The sequence below is a fragment of the Barbus barbus genome (assembly GCF_936440315.1).
Source record: "Barbus barbus genome assembly, chromosome: 33".
NCBI classification, from domain to species: domain Eukaryota; kingdom Metazoa; phylum Chordata; class Actinopteri; order Cypriniformes; family Cyprinidae; genus Barbus; species Barbus barbus.
Window position 1 is genome coordinate 19624818 of NC_136761.1, and position 22850 is coordinate 19647667.

General features: G+C 38.0%; 2 protein-coding genes across 2 annotated transcripts; both read right to left on the reverse strand.

Moving 5' to 3' along the window:
- Window positions 1-4321: 4321 nt before the first annotated feature.
- Window positions 4322-9497, reverse strand: LOC306853325 (leukocyte cell-derived chemotaxin-2-like; the record flags this gene model as incomplete). The annotated part of the gene is made up of 6 exons (XM_079390640.1): window positions 4322-4826; window positions 5035-5189; window positions 6001-6088; window positions 6209-6241; window positions 6417-6483; window positions 9417-9497. The coding sequence occupies 6 exons, from the start codon at window positions 9495-9497 to the stop codon at window positions 4660-4662; spliced, it is 591 nt and encodes a 196-aa protein (XP_079246766.1). The 3' UTR covers window positions 4322-4659.
- A 10055-nt stretch (window positions 9498-19552) lies between these two features.
- Window positions 19553-21565, reverse strand: LOC306853461 (leukocyte cell-derived chemotaxin-2-like). The gene is made up of 5 exons (XM_079390897.1): window positions 21399-21565; window positions 20981-21013; window positions 20795-20885; window positions 20052-20203; window positions 19553-19834 (listed from the first exon to the last, which is right to left on the reverse strand). The coding sequence occupies exons 1-5, from the start codon at window positions 21436-21438 to the stop codon at window positions 19668-19670; spliced, it is 483 nt and encodes a 160-aa protein (XP_079247023.1). The 5' UTR covers window positions 21439-21565; the 3' UTR covers window positions 19553-19667.
- Between the last annotated feature and the right edge of the window lie 1285 nt (window positions 21566-22850).

The following is a 22850-nucleotide window of genomic DNA, read 5'->3' on the forward strand; positions in this document are numbered from 1 at the left end:
CTTCAATCTCACATATACATTTTTTTCTTTCTATTTCTTCTGTTGGATTGAGAAAGAGAGCGTGGCTTTGACACACACGAATGGACTTCAGCTATAATGCGCAATTAATAACTGCCAGTACAACAGGTCTGAGTCAGTGAATAGGAAGGCTTTGCTATCTGAAATGCAGCTTCCTAAAGAGTGGCACAGAGAGAAGGACACTGTGTAATTACATACATAAATATACACTAAACAACTTATCTCTGTGACGACGTAACTGAATAGTTTAATAGCCTTAACAATGGCATAATAATGGCGAGACCAAGGCTAGATGTCACTCTCTACTCCAGTGAATATGTAAATGCCACCTTTTTCTAAAACAAAAAAGAAAGGAATAATTTTATTCAGCAAGGATGCATCAAATTGATCAAAAGTAACTGTAAAGATATTTGTAATGATACAAAAGATTTCTGTTTAATGTTCATGTTAAATACAATTTATATCCATCACAGAATCCTAAAAAATGATTTTTCAGCTAAATTTAAACAGTTAAACAATTACTGTGTGAAACCAAAAAAATTATCTATAATGCATCGAAAATTTAAGGTAATAGAAAAAAAATGTATACTGAAAACAGTTTCTGCCTCATAAGCCGTTTTTGGCTTTATAAATGAAGCAACATACTATACATGTTTCCTCAAGCACTTCAGTTTCTCCAGAATAATGATAATATGTCACAAGCCCATCATTTTAACCCCCTCCAGCCCATCAACACTGAAAAACTCACCCTCTCCCATTTAAACAGCCTTAAGAAACTAATCTATCAAGACCCAGCAATTAACAGCACAGCAGCTCATCAGAATCAGATGCGATTGCTCCAGTCCAATGGAAATAAGATTTTCTCTTTCTTTCTGTTCTGCCTCTTTTTTTATCGTTAATTGAAGCGGTGGCAGTCAGGGCGATACCTGATTAGCCAACACTATTCAATGACCTAGCCTGGATGGCAGATCTATTGTGTAATAACGCAGGAGATGGATTATAGCTTTTCTGCCGAGCAGGCAAACACGAGTCCCGCTGCCATTCACTGCTTCTTATTGCTGTACAGAAATCCATTAGCGAGGCTGTAGCACACTCTTCTGCTAATCTCATATCTGTCTAATCCAGCACATAGGGAATACTAGCGCGCCTCAGTCCATTCCACTCTTTCTTCTTTTTCCTTTACTTAATATCTCATTTTTATTGATCAATGTACCAGTAACCTGTTCTTACAATAACATCTGTCTCTTTTTCTGTTCATTAAAAGTGGGGTGCATCACAGTCCAAAAAGTTTTGGACTTTGAAATATCAGATTTTTAGGTAAATTGTAGTTGCAAAAACCAAAAAATAACTTCTTTATAGTTGTCTCTCCATATTAAACTGGAAATTAAATAGGCCTATTTTATGTGCTTTTTGATGCACGCACAGCTGAAACGCAAACCCATCTGCACTAATGCAGGAAACCCTTCAGGGGTCGCTCACTATATCTCGCTCCTTTATTTTCTCTTCTCTATCTCTATCTCTGTCTCATATTCATATTCATATTCGACCCGATAAACACTTATGCCTCTGTCATTGTCTCTGTTCTTTGTGCCCACACTTCTGTATCACTGTGGAAAGGGAGAGGTCAGTACATACTGTATAGATGAAAAAGAAAGAAAAGGACGGTGAGAAGTTCTGCAGACATTTTAGGCAAATGTCTTTAAATGGAGTGTGAAAATAGATTATAATTATTAACTTATTCCAGGACAGTTGGAGTGGGGATAAATTGCCTGGGTTACTCAACATTTTCTTTGTGAGCTGGAATTTAAACATATAATCACTGGTGATGGACATTTGCGATTTGCTTGCAGAATGAATGGAGAGTGAAATCAAAACTGGACAATCAGCTTCACACAGAAAGGCCTTGATTTCCAGTGAATAAGAACGAGTTGATTTAAATGAATTCGCACTGCCCAGAGGAACTCTCTGTGTCCTGGTTTGATCATCTGTAATGGAACAGATGAAAGTTTGGTCTGTGCAATTAGAGAGTATCAGTAGGGAGAGACATGAATAAAGACAGCTGGCAAGAACCAACAAAGGGATGAAAATAGTTTTGATCATAATACCAGACTGCATGTGACGTGATCTGGATACAGCAGACATTTCATTTGAAACAAATCGGAAAACGGACACCTTTCATTATAAATTTATTAAATAAACTTTAGTAATGTTGCACCTTTAAATTATGTTTGAAATATTAGATTCACAACATAATGTATGCCTTATTCAGTACTCTGAGAAAAAAAGGTACAAAAGGTGTATGTTGTATGTCAGAGTGTCATCCTACATCCTACAACATTCTACATTTATTTTCTGAGATATAATATAATATAATATAATATAATATAATATAATAGAGGATCTGTTTCTCTACTCACAAGATCTGAGTCCATATTCAGAGGTTGAGGAGGATACATGACATACAGTACATCATGTTAACAACAGGACATTCATGTTCTTACGATGGGACAACACCAAGCACTGAGAGAGAGAGGACTGAAGAGAGATTGGGACATAAAGAAAACCTGGGAAAGTGATAAATGTTTGGTGTAGAAGTAAATTGCACAGTTGCCTGCTTCGTCCAGACATTCTCTGTCACTAAGGTTTATGGTCTCAGCAGAGCAAAACTATTTCCATAGCAACGACTGAACGACTTTAGTGTTTGTCGGCTTTCTGTTGCGCAGCTGATGAAATGTTAAAAAAATTAACATAAATGCATTTTGTTTGCTGATTGACAAATTTCTAAAGAGTTTATTCAACGCACATAAATATATCCTAATTTATATTCACATGGCTTTGTTTTTCTTCTTGGGAAACTTATGATAATATTTCAAGTTCAGTCAAATCAAATTTGTCATGAATGCCATGTGCCATTCAGTGTTATATATGGGTTAAAATACATGCTTTTACGATATATATTATAAATAATAAATAGCCTAGCCTGAATATATTTTGAAACGTGTTTTCCTTTCATGCTAAAACTCTATTACTCCAGCTTTCAGTGTCACATGATGCTTCAGAAATCATGTTGATTTTTGCTCAAGAAATATGTATTATTTTTATTATTATAGCTGGCACACCACAACAACAAAAAAGCTAGATTTGAAATTTAATTGATAATAACAAAAATATAAATTTAATTATGTAATTGATATAAGAAAGATATAAGGACTGCTCTAAAATAACTATTTTGAAAATGAGAAGCATATATTTCCCATGTTTCTACAACCCCAATTCCAGAAAAGTTGTGACGTTGTGTGAAATGCCATACAATCAAGAAAATGTTATGTGTTCATTCTCTTCAACCTATATTTAATTGACTGAAGTACAAAGAAAAATATCCGATGTTTATACTGGCCAAATGTTATTTTGTAAATATTAACTAATTTTGATTTTGATGGCTGCAACACACTCCAAAATAGTTGGGACAGAGGCATTTTTAACACTGTCACATCAACTTTCCCTTTAATTACAATGTTTAATTGTTTGGGAATTGAGGATACTAATTGGTAGTTTTGTGAGTAAAATTTCACAAAGAAATTTCACAGAAAAATTCACAAAAAAATCTCACTAGATACAAGACTTCAGATGCCCATCAATCTGTGCTCATCGTTATCTGATTATTATTTTCATGATGAATGTACATGTTCAATAGGAGACAGATCTGCTGGCCAGTCAGTCATGCACATGTATCTATGAAACCATGTTGTTGTAGCACATGCAAAATGAGAGCTGGCATTGTCTTGATTTAATAACTATGCACTTCCCATGAAAGACGTCATCTTGATGGCAGTATGTCTCTGTACAATACCAATATATGACTCCATGTTAATGGCACCTTAACACATATGCCAGACTTAAATTCTTTGTGATTTTGCATTGAGAAATGTGATTTTTGATTTGTTTGGCACAAAGTGATGAGCCTTGACTGAGACTGAGATGATCCTTTTATACCCAAACATGATACCCTGGCCTATTACCAGTTCACCTGCTTACTGTGAACTGTTTCAAAATATTTTATTTTGGATATTCTATAGCCTTTTCATTTTTATTTTATCTAGGATATTTTTTTATCAAGTCTCTTTAAATTTGGAGCACGGTATACTGTATCAGATCTCAACATCGTTGAAGCTGTAGTAATGAAAATCACCTACATGCGAAATTAACTTAATTTCTTACAAATCATAATGACCCCATACATTTGAAAGGTACTGTAAAAATAACAGTCCTCATTATAAACACAAAATAATAATCAACTACTGTTCAGTGAAGACAATTAGACTGTTTTATTTGATGGGGGGGGGGGGGACCTGGTGAATGGGCGGGATGGGGGGGGGATGGGGGGCACTGGTCCAAAAAAGGTTGAGAACCACTGTACTAATGTCAGGTGTGGGGTGAAGGGATGAGAGCGAGGACTCACTTGCAGGAGGAAATAGGGCTTTATTAATAATAAGATAAAATCAACAAACAAAACCAGAACTGATTTCTTTATTTAGCATAAAGAAATAAAGCTGAAATAAATTGCATAATATGTTCCTCAATGCGATAGACTTTGATTTGAAGTGGTTTAGTGGTTGCAGGAAATCATCAGCTCCATCAGCATCAGAAGTATTTGGTGGGATCTGATATGTCACACATTTGAACGTGAACATGGGAAGTGATGCCAGGATAAACCTTCTGCATGGGGAGCAGAGTTCCGATCTTCTGCCCTTTCTTCAGGGTCCCAGAATAACTGTCTGGCTTAACATAGAACAGCTTGAAGCACAGACCTGCCAAACAAATCATGTGGGGAAATAGAAGATTCGTGTGAGATTATGATTTTAATGTATGAAATCTTATTCCACATGTCCTATATTCTTAATATTAATAGTAGTATTTTATTCACAAACATCAAATGACCTAAAGTCTCTAAAAGAAAGTTGTGCTACTTTGCTATTCATGCTTTATAACATTTAACAGATGTGAAGATGTACGCACCTTCTCCACTCAATTTAATGCCATCATTGATAGGCTCCTTTTTAGGTTTATTTTCATATGGTACAGCTTTGCGGTCCAGCTTCACATCAAATGGAGCATAAACCGTGGCTCCATCAGCACAGACAATGTCAAGACCCTTATGTGGCCCGCTCTCACTGTCAGTGTACCACAAATACACATACACTTCAGAGAAAAGTTCACTTGCCAAAGTCAAGTAAGTTGAAAAATGTTTCTTTGCCTCCAAAACAGTTCTCAACTTGTACATTTAAACATGATGCATCATGCTAGATCAGACGTTGATAACATCAAGCTTGTTTCTTCAGCGCGTTCAAAAGAGAAAGACTGCTGCAATAAATTGCTATTTTTCTGCACTAAACAAGTGAATTTTGCCAAGATATTTTCAGAGATGATAGACAAGATGTTATAGAATAATAATTTAATGAAAACCTAATTTTGACAAAAAAATTACATTCAACCTATTTTTCGAATTTCCTGAAAATTTCCCAGTGCAATATCCGACGGGTTTTCCCAGTTTGCATCACATTTAAAAGATGAAAAAGAGGAAATAGGGAGAATCAATCAAATATGAATAATTCGTTGCTATTGTGTAAATGATATGTAATCATGTAATCCAAAAACTGCCTTCTTAGTCTGCCTTCTTACAAAAGAAAGAAACAAAGTGATACATGTTTGAAATGGCATGAAGGTGAGAAAATGATGATGATTTCTAACATTTTCATTTTTAGTATGTAAACTCATCTATGGTGCAGAATAAAGATCAACACTGGCTTGTTGGGTAATGTCAAGTTTGTGTGACAACATATTCTGAACAAAATAATGATATCAAAATATTGCACGGCCTTCACTATAGTCATTGATTTCTGGTTAGACCTGGTTAGAAGAAAACAGGAACTCCTTTAAATAACATGCCATTTATAAGGATGGTTAGAAGAAGGCACAATTTACCGGCGGGCTCCATAGTGTCCACAGCCATGGGTATCACATCCTCTTTTGAGGTTACTTTGGTTACCACTGCAGAGGGGGCCAAATTTTACTGATAAATTAAAAGAAAAAAAAAAAAAACATTTTTATTTTTAATATATGAATTTTAAACTCATTCCTGATGCTTACATTACACTTTCTGTCTGTTTTTTAATTGTCTGTTTGTCAATACCTTCTCTGGCATCAACACGAGAGCTGCAAAGCACTGAAAAAAAGACACAGTGGAACTTTAATTTGCATTACTTTTTACATTACATTAAATTTTATTGCATGTTACTGCTTTTGCAATGTTTTACAATGACACACAACAAAACGTATTTTTTTTTGGGGGGGGGGGGGGGGGGGGGGGTTGTTACCTGTAAGTAAAATAACTACCTTACCTTCCCGGGGCCAGTGTGAAAGACGCTCGGGACAGTTGACGAATTTGTCACTGGCCCGATGGGGCCACTGCGGCAATGTCAAGAAAGTTTAGCATTTAGCACGTGTTTTTAAGCCTGGCTAATTTAAAAATTCAAATTGATTTCAAAGCATTCAAGCAAGAAGTTAAAGACAGCTAGTGCTAGAGGGCTGTCTTCTGTGTGTACAGGGCGATCACAGAGAGCCGCGTCTTGAACGGACAAATAGTTCACATACAAAAGTATGTGAAATTACCCATCTTGGCGAGTAACTTTGTAGCTTAAACAATTATTAATCAATATTTAATTTATACGCTGGAGTTACAGATGCACCTACCGGTTGACTGGACATTTTGTTTTATTTCAACCAATCTGCCTGAGCTTGCTCACAAACTGCACTGCAATCATTTTCCAAAATGTCATTTTGTGTGGAAATATTATGAAGTGTCTAAACAAACCGTTAACAGAGGCCAGATATGCTGAAGATGAATGCAAACAGGAGAAAATTTGGTACCATGCAGAGCAAGATCACTGATGCGCGAAATATAGGAAGAAAATCCTAAATATTGAATTGGGGTTTATAAATGTATCTTCAGAAAAGTTTACATGTGAATAATGCACATTTAAAGTGTTAATAAGCGTAGCTGCTTTGTTTACAGCGGTAACCAAGGAAATGCACCATAAGCACCACCTGCTGGCAGTGAGTGAATTTGCGTCTCATTCAGCCCGTCTGTTTTTCCTAAAGCATTATTTAATTTGTAAGATTTGTTGTATACAGTTATGCTATTGCTTCTAATTTGTTCATTTGTTCTTATATACTGACTGTTCACTTGTCTTTATTAATGTTTGAATTTTATATTAGTCATAGTTTTTGCTGTGGAATCAAAATTGGAATTGAGATTTGTAAAATGTAATTGGTATCTAAAATTTTGGTGTCATAAGCTTATTGATTAGAATAAAAGATAACATGGGTCAAAACAATGATAACAGTAATTGTTTTATTTTTTTGTGGCAGGGCCAGTGAAAATATTGACAGGGCAAGTAAAAATATTAACCGGGCAAGTAGAAGAAATCTTTAGCATTGAGACCTGTCTGATTTTCAATCTGGTTTTATAAAACAACGTAGCACAACTACAGCAGCCTTAAAAGTACTAAATGATGTTGTTGTTGTTGACAACAAGAAACACTGTGTAGCCTTATTCACTGATCTATCCAAAGCATTTAATGTTGATCACACCTTACTGATATAATGCCCCGTTATTATTGGATTATCTAAACATGCTATTGGTTAGTTTAATAATCTCTCAAACATAACTCATTGTGCACATGGCAGAAGGTTTTGATTCACTCAATATAACTAAAGGTGTGCCACAGGGGCCAGTCCTTGTCACGCTCACTACTGTGAGGATGTGAAGAATGCGGAGTCATGGGAGTATAACAAGAACCAGTCTTTATTCATCCAAAACAAGGGATATCCAAGGCAGGCAGGAGACACACACATAGCACATTGCCGTTTAACACCAAACACTGGACACAGGAAACACTGGACAGCTGGCACTGAGTGAATAATCTGCATTATTACAAAGAAATAAAATGTTAAAGATTATTTACGATTAAATAATTGTTGCCAAGTTATATCTAGTCGTTGCTTGTTTACAGTGCCTTGTTACATGGAGCAGTTTGTTAGATCGCAATCTTATCTAATTTGTTTGTGAAGTGCCGAGAGATGTATGTATGAAAGTCGCACTGTAATTTAAACGTGGCAGGCTTTAATGGACAGTAAAACAAAGCCAGAATACCGTATAACTACAGGCTGGCACAATATTGACTAACAAATGCAAACAAATGCAGAGCACCGTAACTTATTTTTAGCGTTCCAAAACAAAGTCGAAACAAAGAAGAAAGTCTGATGTTATACTGTGTTCTGCCTTGGTTTCTCAGGGGCTTTTCTTCATGATACTTATGCACGTTAGGAGGTCATTAATGTCAAAATAATCAATAAATCATTTTAGACCAAAAACCCATTTTTTTTGTCCATGCATGGCAGCACTGCTGCTGACACTATAGACGGGTGTGGTTTCAGCAACCAGGCACCTCAGCTTCACCCACGTCCCGCCTTTTGGAGTATCCAAGAGTGACACGCGGTGACACGCTGCCAAGATGGTGGCGGTCAGCTCCGCCCACTTTAGGCTTCAAAACTCACAAACACTACGTCTATGTTTTTTACAGTCTATGGACATAGCATCAAAACTGCGTAACGGAATACGTAATGGAATAAAATGTCACAAATAAAGAGGTAATAGTTCATGAAACTTACACGTTTTGTCCATCAAGATAATCTTCACAAAATAATATAACTTAATACAAGCCTAAATACAAGCGGCAGAACTAAAAAGCTAAACTTAGGCTTTAAACGAACTACTACACCACGGTCGCTCGCCACCACCACACTTCCGTCAAACTTTTTCGTCAACTTTTTTAATCCACGCACCTTTTCATATAAACTGGAATAAATACAAAACTAGAGCCAAACTAAAACGAGACATTAGTAATAAATAGTATAGTGAATAAATGAAATAATCACAACTAAAGGACATTTGAAAGCACATATTTCTGTACATTTCCTTGGTAAATATGAATATTTTAATTAAAAACGTGTCTCCACGTAATTTTTTATAAAATTCTAGTGCATTTAATCTATGAAATAACAGCAGAGTGAGCAAGTTTTGGTATATGGTAAGATTAAACTTATTTTACTGAATAAAGTACCATATTTCAGCTCTCATTTTGTTAGGGTGGGTACACAAAATGTTATTTTATCCTTGCTTCTAGAAAATCCTCAATCTATATGCTTACTAACAGCTTATGTGGCCACAAACATTTAATTTTAATGTGGCTTTAAGCACTATGCATCATTAAAGTTTCCCTTTCACCACGTAAAGCTGGCAAATGTGGTGTTTACATGGAATAATCATATGAGTTTACCTTATGGTACAAACCCAGAGTCTCCGTATCAATAGGAAAGCGATAAAACGAGCATCTTCCCTCCGGAGACTTGTGTTGCATTTCAGGGCAAAGCCAAAAAAAATTGTCGAACAACAATAAGCGGGAAACTATTCATTGGTTATTCTATAATTTACTGTATTACAAATTATATTACAATTGGAAAATACCGCAAATTGATAAACTGTTTGGTGTGATGACATTGAATGTCTACGACAGAGCCTGTAGTCCCATTTCGCAACTTGTTAGCAACCTCTTTTGTAAGAAATGCAATAGTTAAAAAAAAAATCACGATTGGGGTGTAACTGGTGTGTTTTATGTCGTAGAATAAAACGTGAAAGTATCTTGAGCCTGTCTGAACCACGGACCTTATTTAAGGGATTTAACCAAAATCCCATTCAAAAATCCCATTGACCCTGGGATGATGGAACCGGAAGTGCGAAAATGCTAACTCACTTCCGGGTTTTTGCCCACAAAGTGACAACATAGTTCCACGACTGAGGTGAGACCCTAGAGCAAGGCACCGAAGCCCCAACTGCTCGCCGGGCGATACAAATATCGATACAGCTGGCCCTGTATCAATGTGGCACGTGTGCAGCAGTGGACCACTCTTAATTTGAATAGAAAAGCACTGTTTAAAATGGAATATAAAAGTGCGCGTTTTCTAAAAAAATAAATAATAAACAATGAATAGAGCATAATAGAGTGGTGGAACTATGATGTCACTTTGTAGACTGAAGGGGGAAGTCGTGGCCTAATGGTTAGAGAGTCGGACTCGTAATCGAAAGGTTGCGAGTTCGAGCCCCCGGCCGGCAGGAATTGTAGGTGGGGGGAGGGAACGTCCAGCGCTCTCTCCACCCTCAATACCACGACTGAGGTGCCCTTGGCACCGAACCCCCAATTGCTCCCCGGGCGCCGCAGCATGGCTGCCCACTGCTCCGGGTGTGTGTTCACGGTGTGTGTGTGTGTGTGTGGATTTGTTCACTACTCACTGCTGTGTGTGTGCACTTGGATGGGTTAAAGGCAGAGCACCAATTTCGAGTATGGGTCACCATACTTGACAATACGTCACGACTTTACTTTTACTTTACTTTAGACGAAAACCCGGAAGCGAGTTAGCATTTTAGCACTTCCGGTTCCATCATCCCAGGGTCAATGGGATTTTTGAATGGGATTTTGGTTAAATCCCTTAAATAAGGTCCGTGGTTCACACAAGCTCAAGATACTTTCACGTTTTGTTCTACGACATAAAACACACCAGCTAGACCACACTCGTGATTTTTTTTAACTACAGGCGCTGTTGGAGACATTAAACATCATCATCAAATGTAGAGAGTGCGTTAATTTGTGCAATGGTAACCTACCACCAATGTTATGATGACTTTTTAAATATATTAATGAGTACATTACAATATAAATTTATTAGAATGAGTACATTAGCCTATTATTTATTGGCTTAAAAAAACAAGATGCAAACAATCAGAATATTGTACCTGGTGGGGAGTGTACAATGTAAACATTAAACATATGCCATTGCCTACAGTATATTGTTCTTCACATACAGGATGCCAGTAATGTTCTCAAGCTGCTTATCAGGGCTATTTATCCGTCAAAAACACAGAAGTCGGTTCCAGTCTGTGTACTCTGCTTCCCTCTTGTGGCCAAACCTGATACAACCAAAGCCACAATTTAATTTATACTGAACGTGGGAACATGATATTGCTTATGATAAGAAACCCATTTACCCATCCCTGATAGTCGGGGAGCCAAAGTCTGAAAAGCTCAATAAAATGGGTTGAACCTGACATGGTCTGTCATACTTTTTATTTGTGTTTTTTCTGTTAACTTTGACCCTAAGAACCAATAATTGGAGGGTCTGCTCTGCCGGAAATATTGCGAAAAAAAATTGTGGCCATTTTAGTGTATGCACCCTTTATTTTTTATTAGAAAAATGTGAAAAAAAAATTTTTCCTCAAATCCTCAGTGGGTTTGGTAGGCTGTCAATAAATGCATTCCAGGTACACCGAACACATGTTCTGACAACATCCACTGAAAAAATAACTCTTAAAACACATTTCTACATGATTTTGCATTAATTTAATGCCAAAAAATTTGGCGTTTTCTCACTTTTTTCCAATATTTTCATCTTTACTTCACTGGCAATCAACTATTCCCCCAAGTTATGACATCAGTCAATATGTCATTCTTTTCACCAAACAGTATACTCATTCCACAGACAAAATCATAAAAATCCAACCAAAATCAATGGATCTGTGATGATTTCACTAATAGTTGATCAGCAGGCTCAGAACCTCAATAGAATTTTAGGCTACTCTCAAAATTCCGAAAGACATGCTGGATATTTAACATGGTTTTTAATGTCTACATTATTAAGCATCATGGCCTAGGCATTTTTTTAATTTCAACATAACCCTGTTCTCCCAATGGAAATGTGTCACACAAGAAATCTAATACAGCAAAATGACTTTCATTATTTTATTGACTCAGATGACAACTATTACAACTTCAACGGAACAAAATAATTTAACATGACTTAATTAACTAGGTGCAGGTCCCTGTGAGGTGGGATAATCAGGAGGGTGGTACACTGCAGATACTGCTCTGGGGACAGACCTTCACCCTCACCACCTGAGGAGACGCATACACACACACACACGCGGCCTGCTTACGTGTCCCTGTCTTCAAGCGCAAGTTCAATCCTTGAACATCTGTTGGGGTCCCCAGTGCAGAGACATGCAATGCCACACTTCACATTGGCTCTTGCACAGGAGCATCCTCGGGCACACATGCTTTTCTTGCAGTGGCAGTATTGGCTGTGTTTGAGTTCAAAAGGTTTTGCCTCTTTCAGCATCATGGTTGCCACCAATTTGCCATTGACAAGTTGTCTCCCAAAATCAGTGGCAGCTGGGTAGGTTGGCTGAACCATGTGTGCCCGCTTACACACAGCCAACTGATGCAGGGCTCCGCGAAGGTGTAATTGGAAGGCATCTTCAGTTGGTGGAAGGCAACACATGTCTCCTTTGATGCTCACAAAGAGATGGGCTCGCAGTGCATCTAGAGTACCACCAAAGTCACTCCTGTCATAGAGTGACACCATGTATTGCCGTGCTGCTGTTATAACCTCTTCCTGAACATCCAGGCTTTCCTCAGGGTCACCGTACCTGCACAGCAGCAGAAGGTCTGTCAGGTGTTTAATAGCAGTTGTGTAGGCCCGCCTTTTCCCTCTTCTGTACAGATAGCTCACTGTGTCACATCCGGTAAGTATGTAGGTGCTGAGGAGAAGGGATGTAAGATCTGAAGCTGCAACATCATACTTCCCCGCCAGAACTTCTGTGATGGCATGAACAGGTAGAAAGATATGAAAATGAGAATGAGCTTTATTGGCCAAGTATGTTTACACATACAAGGAATTTGTTGTAGTGACAGAAGCTCCACGGTGCAACAGAAACACAGTAACAGGACAGGACACAGGTAATGAAACAAAATAACAAGAAATAGCCAATAACCAATGTAAAAGCAGCCAAAAAACAAAACGAAAAAACACAACATATAATATATTGTAAATATTGTAATATTGTAAATAATGGAAATATATTTCTGTTTCATTTGTGTATGTGTTTTTTGTTATATTTGACTGCCGCTGTAAGGTCAATGTCAATTTTTTGTATTTGGACTTGAGGACCCCCTCGAAAACGAGATGGTTCATCTCAAGGGGTTATTCCTCTTCAATAAATAAATGTCAAATATATAATATAGGCAACTATGTATGTACAGGTCAAGTATGTGCAAATTAGAAATGAGAAAAATATAAATAAAATAAGTGAGTGTGGTGAATGGATAATGAATTAGTTGTGTGTTCCACGTTTATTTATTGAGTGTTCATGAGATGTATTGACTGAGGGAAGAAACTGTTCCTGTTCCTGTTCCTGTGTCTGGTCGTTCTGGTGCTCAGAGCTCTGTAGCGTCGACCAGACGGTAACAGTTCAAAGAGGGAGTGTGCTGGATGTGAGGGGTCCAGAGTGATTTTACCAGCCCTTTTGCTCACTCTGGATGAGTACAGTTCTTGGAGAGTGGGGAGGGTTGTACCAATGATTCGCTCAGCAGTCCGGACTACCCTCAGTAGTCTTCTGAGGTCAGATTTGGTAGCTGAGCTGAACCAGACAGTTATTGAGGTGCAGAGGATGGATTCAATGATGGCGGAGTAGAACTGTTTCAGTAAGTCCTGTGCCAGGTTGAACTTCCTCAGCTGGCGTAGAAAGTACAACCTCTGCTGGGCCTTCCTGACAATGGAGTCAATGTGAATATCCCACTTCAGGTCCTGAGAGATGGTGGTGCCCAGGAATCCGAAGTCAAGTCAAGTTCAAGTCAAGTTGAGCTTTATTGTCATTCCGCTACATGTGGGGACATATAGTATAGGATCCAGTTACAAAGGGAATTGTTAAAGCCCAGCAGGTTTAGCTTATTTATGAGCTGTTGTGGGATTATTGTGTTGAATGCCGAGCTGAAGTCAATGAACAGCATTCTAACATCACAGGCCTGTGGCGGGGACTTGTAGTCAGTGATGGTCTGAATGGCTTGCCACAGGCTCCGTGTGTCTGTGCTGTCTGTGAAGTGGTTGTTGATTTTTTGGGCATATGACCGTTTTGCTTTTTTGATGCCACAGGACAGATTGGCTCTTGCTGTTTTGAGGGCTGCTTTATCTCCTGATCTGAATGCTTCATCTCTGGTCTTTAGCAGCCCACGAACCTCTGCTGTCATCCATGGCTTCTGGTTTGCACGTGTGGTGATGGTCTTGGTGACTGTCACATCATCAGTGCACTTTTTGATGTAAGCAGTCACAGTTTCAGTGTACTCATTCAGGTCTGTGTGGTTGTTGTAGGTGGCTGCCTCTTTAAACATGTTCCAGTCTGTGTCCTGGAAGCAGTCCTGCAGTGCTGAGGTGGCATTGTCTGGCCATACTGTGATCTGCTTTTGAACCGGTTTGACGAGTTTGAGAAGTGGTCTATATGCTGGGATTAGCATAACAGTGATGTGGTCGGAGTACCCGAGGTGGGGGCGGGGTTCAGCCTTGTAAGAGTTCTTAACTGTTGTGTAAACAAAGTCCAGTGTGTTGTTTCCCCTTGTTGCAAAGTTCACATGTTGGTAGAACTTTGGCAAAACTGTCTTTAAGTTTGCGTGGTTGAAGTCACCGGCTATGATGAAAAAGCCGTCGGGGTTTTTTGTTTGTTGTTCACTGATGGTGCTATACAGTTCACGAAGCGCGTCCTTAGCGTTTGCACACGGGGGGATGTAAACCGCAATGATAACAATGGCCGTGAACTCCCGCGGCAGATAGAACGGTCGACACTTCACAACCATAAACTCCACCAGCGATGAACAGTGTTTTGATAATACCACAGCATTGTTACACCAGTCTTTATTGATATACACACACAAGCCACCTCCGCGGGTCTTACCAGACAGTGATGAATCTCTGTCCGCTCGGAAGTTGGTTAGCCCGTGCTGCTGAATGGCGGAGTCCGGGATGTTGTCGTTTAGCCATGTTTCGGTGAGAACAAACACACAACAGTCCATTGCCTCATGCTGTGTAGATCGACTGAGTTGAATTAAGTCCAGTTTGTTTTCCAGAGAGCGAGCGTTTGAGAGCATGAGTGTTGGAAGAGCCAGTCTTGAGGGGTTAGCTCTTAGCCTAGCTCGTATACCTCCGCGCTTACCGCGCTTCCATCCTCTCTCACACCGCTTGCGACACTGCCTTGTGCGGGTAGCGTCAGTAGGCGAGGCCGCGGTCTCGAGGTCTGGCTCCAGCAGTAAACAAAGGCCTCGTAGCTTCTCAGTAGCCGCCGGCGAGAGTTGATGCTCGTATGCGTTGCTGATATCCAGAAGACTTTGGCGATCATAGATGAATTCTGGGGTGATTTCCTTAAGAGTTAGCGGTAAACTTACACTATTTGGAGACGAACAGACAACATTAAACGACATAAAAGCACCGTCTTTGGGACCCGGAGCAGCCGCAGCGATCAATCGTGCCACCATCTTCCCTCAAGACTGCAGTGGAATGACTCCACTGCAGTCACAGTGCTGTTCATGATGGTGAGTGGGGGGAGAGCAGGGGGGTTTCTCCTGAAGTCCACAATCATCTCCACAGTTTTGAGCGTGTTAAGCTCCTATTCTCTCCTATTCCATCCACTCCTCTCCACTCTTCTCTCTTTTTCAATCCACTCCTGTACTCTTCACTCTCTATTCTCCTCTCCTCTCCTCTCCTCTCCTCTCCTCTCCTCTCCTCTCCTCTCCTCTCCTCTCCACTCTTCTCCTCTTCTACTCCTCTCCACTATTCTCCTCTTCCAGTGTGACATCTCCTACGACGACCGTCAAACCAAGAACCAATAGGAACACTGAACTTGAAGACGCAATAAGCGCGACAACTTCAAACTTAAACTTCGTTATTTGTAAAAACAATATATGTACAAAGTAAAGTTTACTTAAAGTTTATTTATTAAGGGGCAGGATGTTTAAACTCGAATAACAAAATTACCTTAAGCTCGCTCTGTAGAACTGGAAGTCCATAAAGTCCTCTTTTGCCCAGCCATGACTTGCTCCACACACGTCGTCTTTTTCGTTTTTTTTTTTTTTTTAACATCAAGGCATGTTATTAATAAAACTAAGCTACACGTTGCTGTTGTTTGCTAGATACCATTATAGCGAGAGAACGCGGGTCACGTATTGATGACGTAAAACTCCGGACAAGTCTTCTTGAGTAGCCTACGTCCGTTTTTATCATGTCTTGACTGTCGTACAGTCTGACATTAAGACAACTGAGATCCTACAGTCTGACATGGGGATCATGTTCGTACAGTGTGACAAGCAACAATCGCAAAAGATTATTAAAAATCGCACAGTGTGAGCCCGGCTTTACTGTACTTTTCAATCCTCTGCTGCCTTCTCTTCTCGCTAACTTTTCCTCCACAGCAAACCCAATAAGATCAGAACAAAATCTGCAAATGGGAAATATTGTGCATTCAGGTGAAAGAAATCTAGATGTTTGACACTACTAGCTAACTAGCTTTTGACAAATCACTCACTCTATATACTGTACAGTACTATATACAAAAAAAGGATGCATAATATATAGTGTGTTTACATCTTACAGAACATTTGTATTGTTCAGTATTAACGTTTAGTGCAGCCTTTAGTTATCCTTAGTGGCTTACTATCTGTCTGACATGAAAAACACTTCAAGGACAACACCAGCCTTCATATACTGTAAGTGTATTTCTAATAATTCCTCACTCCAAACGTATCCCTGAAGCAGCATTTATTCTCATATCTATTTCTTTAAGTCCAATTGAAATTTTCGCAATTGCTCAACTTCCGGTCGAAGCAAAATGGACATATAGGACACATACCCCTCGTAAAGCATACGATTCTGATCCAGTGTTAATTTTGACAAAACAAATTTTTATTTAGTTTTAGTCATAGTCTTTTGACTAAAATGCCATTTTAGTTTTAGTTATATTTTAGTCATCTGAATTGTTTTAGTTTTAGTCTAGTTTTAGTCAACGAAATACAATAAGATTTTAGTCGACTAAATGTAAAATTGAATGGGTTTGGATAAATTGTAATGCATTAATTTAGAATTTCTCAAAAATTTCCAAACCCATTATATACTCCCAGAGAAAACATGTATTAATTAACCTGTTAATATGAATCACTTTTAAAGCTTGAACATGCAATAGAGAAACAGATTTAACTGCAGTGAGATAAAAAGTTTTCACAGACGAAAACGAGACGATAACTAAATAAAAAACAGCTTTAAATGACGACAACTATGAGGACAATTTAGTGACAGTTTCGTCAATGACAAAAAAATGTTGTTGATGAAAATAATGACGAAAATTACAGTGTCAATGAAATTAACACTGTTCTGAGCATTAAAAAAAAAAAAGTAATTCTCTACCATTCCTGTGAGGAGTTATGGTCGTTTAAAGGAACCACAGAAATTAGCTAAAACGGCTAAAGCTAGCTAAGTAGAGAATGAATGCTGCTACTACAGGGATACATTTGGGATGAGGAATCATCAGAAATATACTTGTTTGAAAACTGGCGTGGTCCTTTCAGTTAATTACTATTACAATATCCATATTACCATTCTTTTCCCAAAACGCTAGGGCAGACCTACCGGTATTCACTGAAGTCACTGTCACTTACCACAGACAATGATGAGCAGCTTCGAAGTCCATTGGTAACCATTGGTTACCGTTGGTTAGTTGTTCCAGACAAACTCATTCAAATTACTAAGATCATGTGTGTGTGTGCGTAAGTGTGCCATGATGTTAAATATCCAGCATGTTTTACAGAATTTTGAGAGTAGCCTAAAATTCTATTGAGGTTCTGAGCCTGCTGATCAACTATTAGTGAAATCATCACAGATCCATTGATTTTGGTTGGATTTTTATGATTTTTTCTGTGGAATGAGTATACTGTTTGGTGAAAAGAATGACATATTGACTGATGTCATAACTTGGGGGAATAGTTGATTGCCAGTGAAGTAAAGATGAAAATATTGGAAAAAAGTGAGAAAACGCCAAATTTTTTGGCATTAAATTAATGCAAAATCATGTAGAAATGTGTTTTAAGAGTTATTTTTTCAGTGGATGTTGTCAGAACATGTGTTCGGTGTACCTGGAATGCATTTATTGACAGCCTACCAAACCCACTGAGGATTTGAGGAAAAAAAAATTTTTTCACATTTTTCTAATAAAAAATAAAGGGTGCATACACTAAAATGGCCACAAATTTTTTTCGCAATATTTCCGGCAGAGCAGACCCTCCAATTATTGGTTCATAGGGTCAAAATTAACAGAAAAAACACAAATAAAAAGTATGACAGACCATGTCAGGTTCAACCCATTTTTGAGACTTTGGCTCCCCGACTATGACTAATGGAAAGCCATAATGACAGTTATTTGAAATATGAGAAACATTGGTAAGTTTTTCTACAGTCCACTGTGAACAGATTATTCAGCAGCATATCAGGACACTGGATGAATGCAGAGGAAAATGGAAACTTAAAAGAAGTCAGGCCAATTTCACTTCGGTACTATAATTTAGCCTGATAATCAGTGTAAAAGAAATAAATACTATGCAGGCTACTATAATTTAGCCTGATAATCAATGTAAAAGAAATGAATACTATAATATGTACACATGTTGCTGTAATGGAATCATAATTTATATGGTGCCATGATTGGTAATAATAACAACAACAATAACTAAACATTTTTGCTAGACTTGATGACTAGATGTACAACATTAATCCTGAGTAACCATATTTTGACCACATGTCCTAGGCCTAATGGATAGAGTTGTGGCAGTCGTTGCCTAATGGATAGAGAGTTGGACTTTTAACCTGAAGGTTGTGGGTTCGAGTCTCGGGTCCGGCAGGGATTGTAGGTGGGGGGAGTGAATAACTACTCTCTCCACCATCAATACCACGACTGAGGTGAGACCCCTGAGCAAGGCACCAAACCCCCAACTGCTCCCTGGGTGCTGCAGCATTGGCTGCCCACTGCTCCGGGTGTATGTTCACTACTGTGTGTACACTTGGATGGGTTAAATGCAGAGCACAAATTCCGAGAATGGGTCACCATACTTGGCCACACACCACTTCCCTTTCCCTTTTTAGATGTGAGATGTCATGGTTTGAAGTTGGTGTTCTGCTTCATTGTATCAGCACTGCTTTACCATGTTCTCAGAAACTATTAAAATATCTCTCCGACTTACACACAAATGGACTTCAGCTAAATGCGGAATTAATGATTGCCTCAAAGACCCATGAATAGATGTCGAAGCAGCACACAAAAGGACAGGAAAAATAAAAGCAGGTTGGCTTAAACTAAACGTGAACATTCATTAGAGCCTACAACCATACTACAGATTCAAATGTCATATGATTATTTTTTACTTTGCTTACTAATTATCAATGTGTATAACTTTAGTGCATATAGCAGACACTGTTTTGTATTTCTTTGTGAATAAGTCCAAACAAAACAGGATCATTTATATGCTGGTACAATTTACCACATGTAACACTGAGAACATTATAGTCTTCAAAACTTTATTGTTAGATTGCAAAGTGCAGGGCACCAGCATAAAGAAAGCAAGCTGATATAAATGGCACAAGATTCTGAAGTTGTTTGCAGGAGGCCATCAGCATCAGAAGTATTTGGTGGGATCTGATCTGTCACACATTTGAACGTGAACATGGGAAGTGGTGCCAGGATAAACCTTCTGCATGGGGAGCAGAGTTCCGATCTTCTGCCCTTTCTTCAGGGTCCCAGAGTAACTGACCGGCTTAACATAGAACAGCTTGAAGCACAGACCTGCCAAACAAATCATGTGGGGAAATAGAAGATTACTGTGAGATTATGACTTTGATGTATGAAATCTTTTTCCACATGTCCTATATTACTAGTAGTATTTTATCAAGCAAGCACTTTGTTATTTTCTACAAACATGAAAGTCTATAAAATTGCGTTGTGCTACATTGCTATTAATGCTTTTAGAACATTTAACAGATGTGAAGATATAAGTACAAACCTTCTCCTCTCAAGTTAATGCCATCATTGATAGCATTGTTCTTTTTGTATGGTACAGCTTTTCCGTTCAGCTTCACATCAAATGGAGCATAAACCGTGGCTCCATCAGCACAGACAATGTCAAGACCCTCATGTTTCCGTTTTCCACCATCTCTGCAGCACAAACACACATAAAAGAATAATTCACCAATAATTCATTAATAGTCTGTCATCATTTTCTCAACGTGATCAAAAGTTAGTTTTCAAAAACTTTTTCAAATCTTAATGTACAATCAAACAGGATGCATCAAGCTAGATCTGAGTAGTGTTATCAAATATTATTTGTTCTTGTGTGTCTTGTGACAGTTTTTGGTAAATAATAATGTTAGTACACATCAAGTTCCACTGTATATATAAAACATAAAAAAAAATAAAACAGCCTGGTCTGAAGAAATTAAGATATGGATGTAAAACTAAATGAAGGTGTGTAAATGATTATGGATTTTATTAGTATGTTGTTTATGGCGCAAAATATCTTTGTTAACATTGGGCTGTCTGGTAGTCAAGTTTGTGTGCTAACACACTCAAAGCAAAAGAGTGATATCAATATATCATAACACAGCCTCCTCTAAATGTGTCATCAATGACTTCTGGGAAGAGCTATGAGGAGAGGTTAGAGAAAACTAAATTAGTTTGCTCTATATAAGGGGAGTCAGAAGAAACACACACACAAGTAAAAAACACACAAACACACACACAGTTTACCGGCTGGCTCCGTAATTTCCACAGCCGTACTTTGTATCACATCCTCTTTTGCGGTTACTTGAGTTTCCACTGCAGAGGGGGCCAAATTTCACTGTGAAACAAAAATAATTTTCTGTGTTACTTTATGCTCTGCCTGTCTTTATATGTGCCTGCCTGTTTGTCTTTTTCTTCATTTACTTTTCATACCTTGACTAGCATCAACAAGACAGCTGCAAATCACTGAAAAAGAGACGCAAGACACATTGAGACATTGAATTTGCATAATTAGTCTTTGCAATCTTTACTTTGTATGTTTACTCTTTTTGCAATGTTTTTTTTTAATGACACCATAAAACATCAGTAAATTTTAGCAAATCTTAAAATGGTAACAATAAAACTCATCTTAATACTTATTCTTGTTTGTGAGAAAATGTCATGCATTTAATTTAACCTTAAACAGAGTCAAAGTAACATTAGAACATGCTTTATTTGTGCTGTAGACAGCTTTTTTTCTTCTTTCTATAAGCAAGTTTTAACTTAACCGTTAAAGGAATAATTTTTTTTTAGGTTTAAAGAATGTTTTCTAGTTTTCTGTCCATTTTGCAATTAAATTGTAATTTCTTACCAGCCAAAAGCAGAAAACTGAAAAGGACGTAAAGTCTCATGGTCCTGTAAGCATTTGTTTTCAGATGCTGTCGTCCTCAGTCTGGTAGGAACATTTAACTGTGAGTTTTTATATTTTGGCTGGGGTCATGTGGTAATTCTGCTTTCAACACTCAAACACACAATCCAAACACAATGGCATTGTATAACAGCCCAAAAGGGGAACAACAGACCAGCCTCTAATTTAAACATATTTTCTGTTTCAGTGAAAATAAGCCAGTACAAAACCAGTACAAAAAGTCTCACAACCTCTCTATAATGACCATTTTAGTTTTTCTCATTAGATGTTTTGTTAGGCATTGTCAGTTGTTCTATAATGCACAGCTAATTGTGGTGATACAAAAAAAACTAACTTATATTATACACAAGTATACATTTTAGTATAAATACATGTAGTATAGTGCTACTTTATCAATCTAAACCCTTTGACAGTGTGCATGTAAGTGGGGACATTCCAGTTTAGCATGAATGCTTGCAAAAAGCAAATAAAGCCTGCCCTTGTGTTCTCCTTAAATCACAACACTTCCGAACCACTGAATGTGGGAATCCAAGTGAACAAAATAGACTGTTATTAGGAATGTCATTACACATTTCAGTGAAAAGTAAGAGTTTGTGGAGCATGTCTAAAGGCTGTAATTTATCATTAAAGAAGATAATGCAGAAATAAAAACAATATAAACCGTTGAATTATTGCAGTCTGATTGCAAATAAACCACAGCACAGAATCAGTTCAACTGTCAGTTGTTATGGCCAGCTATTTCATGTTTCACCATTTCTGTTTCGGGCTGCTTTCAACAGTGACAGGATAACGTGAACATGCAGTGGAAAGACGGTTCAATAACAAAGCAAGTGGAAGAATGAAATAAAAGGGGTGTTTGTTGTTGTGAGTCAATCTAGGGCATGTTAACTGTGTTCTTACAAATCTGACTTTTGTGTTCATGAATATAATAATGCACACTTTTGTATTTGTCTGTTTGTCAGTATATACTACAGTGTGTTGTAACCTAACCCAACCAAGAGCAAACAATGATAGCATTTAGAAATCACATTTTTAGCAGAAGTTGAAAGAGAAGTTGGCATAATTTGGGGCAAAAATTGAAACGATTGCCATACCACTCACTCAATCATTATCAAAACTGAAATAATAGCATTTTAAGACATAAGAGGCCATCTGTATTAGAAATTCTGAAGGTGGACTCGCTTATCCTTGCTGAGACTGATCATGTTTAAGCATGCAAAGACACTTCTCATGTGAAATATTTAGATAAAGACTAGTAATATACAAAGTGAGTGACAAAGATGTCTTCGGTAGATCATACACATCCAATTTTTATATAAGGTTGTAACAAATGAACAAGCATTTTAATGGAAAAGTCAACATATTGCCCTAAAGGAGCATTAGTCTGAGCCACAA